This window comes from Helianthus annuus, chromosome 12 (genome assembly GCF_002127325.2).
Source record: "Helianthus annuus cultivar XRQ/B chromosome 12, HanXRQr2.0-SUNRISE, whole genome shotgun sequence".
NCBI lineage: Eukaryota > Viridiplantae > Streptophyta > Magnoliopsida > Asterales > Asteraceae > Helianthus > Helianthus annuus.
Window position 1 is genome coordinate 51,079,326 of NC_035444.2, and position 2,348 is coordinate 51,081,673.

General features: G+C 37.9%; 1 protein-coding gene across 1 annotated transcript; it reads left to right on the forward strand.

The window, feature by feature from the left end:
• The first annotated feature begins 442 nt into the window (after positions 1 to 442).
• LOC110894991 (chlorophyll a-b binding protein 6A, chloroplastic) lies at positions 443 to 2,129 on the forward strand. The gene is made up of 4 exons (XM_022142251.2): positions 443 to 721; positions 819 to 921; positions 1,465 to 1,753; positions 1,848 to 2,129. The coding sequence occupies exons 1-4, from the start codon at positions 528 to 530 to the stop codon at positions 2,000 to 2,002; spliced, it is 741 nt and encodes a 246-aa protein (XP_021997943.1). The 5' UTR covers positions 443 to 527; the 3' UTR covers positions 2,003 to 2,129.
• The last annotated feature ends 219 nt before the right edge of the window (positions 2,130 to 2,348 follow it).

Below are 2,348 nucleotides of genomic sequence, written 5' to 3' on the forward strand. Positions count from 1 at the left end.
GGATGATCATACTATGAGTTCAAAGATGAGCCCCCTTTCGATTTGGTTAGAAATTTCAGAGTATCTAGGGAGAACAATCACATGTGAATTTGATTTTGTAATTGCCAAAAATATCTTGATAAAACTCGATAATATTCATAACGGATAAGAGTTTATATCTAATATCTTGATAAAAATCGATTATATTTATAATGGATAAGAGTTTATATCCAATGTCCTGATAGTTTAAACCCAGATCAGTTCATGACCACAACCTTTGATTTCCTCATTCTAACAAAAAAAACCACAGCCACCCAATGAACCCAAAAAATCAAACAACTCAAATTACAAAACTACCCCTCACCTGCCACATAAGCATATTGAATGGATGAACCTTCCACGTGGCCTAGTAACAATCAGCATTTGGATATTGCATTTTATCACCCAAAAAAACTCCTCCATAATACTTGTACCAAACTCATCACCACCATTATTCATTCACCACAACTAACAAAACCTCCTGTTCAAGATCCACAATTCTTCTGGGAATGGCTTCTAATTCGTTAATGAGCTCCGGCATCCCCGGCGTGTGCCGCCCCGCGGTCCTGTCTTCATCTAAGTCAAGATTTGCAACTGCTGTGCCTCTTTCAGGTGTTGCCACCAATGCTTCTAGGATTTCCATGACCGCTGATTGGATGCCTGGTCAACCACGGCCACCGTATCTAGACGGGTCTGCACCCGGGTATGTTGTAATATTAAAGATTAAAACTCTAGTACCTTTGTTTGTATATATGAGTAAGTGGGATTCAAACAGAAGTTTTATGTTTTGTGTGTTTCAGGGATTTTGGGTTCGACCCACTTCGTCTTGGTGAAGTTCCGGAGAACCTCGAGAGGTTCAAAGAGTCTGAGCTTATTCACTGCAGATGGGCTATGCTTGCAGTGGTAAGTCTTTTTAGGGATGTCAATAACGTATGGTTGATGTAGGCTGTGGATTGGTGGGTTGAATTGTTTAACCTGAACCATACCCATTTTAACCCATTTATCTAAATGTGTCAAACTAGTTGATTGGCAATAATCAATTTATAAACTTGATGATCGGGTTGTAAAAAATGGTTAAACTTGCCATAGACGGATTAGTTGGTCGAGCTGTTTAATTAAACAAGTTAATAGGTCAAACTTAACACGGCCAGTTTAATTAAAAAAGTCAACCCGACACGACCTGATTAATTACATGGGTTAAATACTATCGTACGAAACATGATTATTATCGTATCGTGCTGGAAATTGACAACCCTATGGACGTTTTCACCGAAATCATTTCTAGACAATAAACATAAAAGAACAAAATTGGCATAATTAATGAACTAAAAAACATTACAATCAACCAAAAAGTACAGATATATTAACTGTGTCTGATATTTCTTAGAATATGTAATTTTATGTGTTGTTACAAGATTTGATGACTAATGGTTACAAACTCTGCAGCCAGGGATTTTGTTACCAGAAGCCTTAGGATTGGGCAACTGGGTAAAAGCACAAGAATGGGCTGCTGTCCCAGGAGGACAAGCTACATACCTAGGAAACCCTGTTCCTTGGGGTACACTACCCACAATTTTGGCCATAGAGTTCATCTCCATTGCTTTTGTAGAGCACCAAAGGAGCATGGAAAAAGACCCAGAAAAGAAGAAGTACCCAGGCGGCGCTTTCGACCCATTGGGCTACTCAAAAGACCCGAAGGCGTTCGCAGAGTACAAAGTTAAAGAAATCAAAAACGGTTTAATACATAACAATTTTATATACTCTTTTAACTTAGATTAACACATTTTCTGTGTATGATTTAGTTTGTGTATTTGTTTTATGAAACATAGGACGTCTAGCGTTGTTGGCATTCGTGGGATTCTGTGTGCAACAATCGGCTTACCCTGGTACTGGACCCTTGGAGAACTTGGCAACTCACTTGGCTGACCCATGGCACAACAACATTGGAGATATCATCATTCCTAAAGGGATTTTCCCAAACTAGAACACACCACCGACCTCAGAATTCATATGTAAAATCCATGTAAACCTTCATCTTGTAATGAAATGAACTTATATTAGTGTTGAACTGGTTTTGTGAACTTGAAATTTCATTTCAACTTTTTTGTTAAGGATTGTCTTAAACGAGTTGACGCTATCCCGCAACGGTGGGATGCTGAAAAAGGCAAGATAAAAAAGGTTTCAAACTTATATACGTTTTTGCGTAACATACAATGTAACATCTGACTATATGTATGCAAAACCGATTCATTTGAATTATTAAAAATAATAAGGATGGAATAAAGAGATGCTATTGAACTAATCAATCGAGCTACCTAAAGACAAAGGGT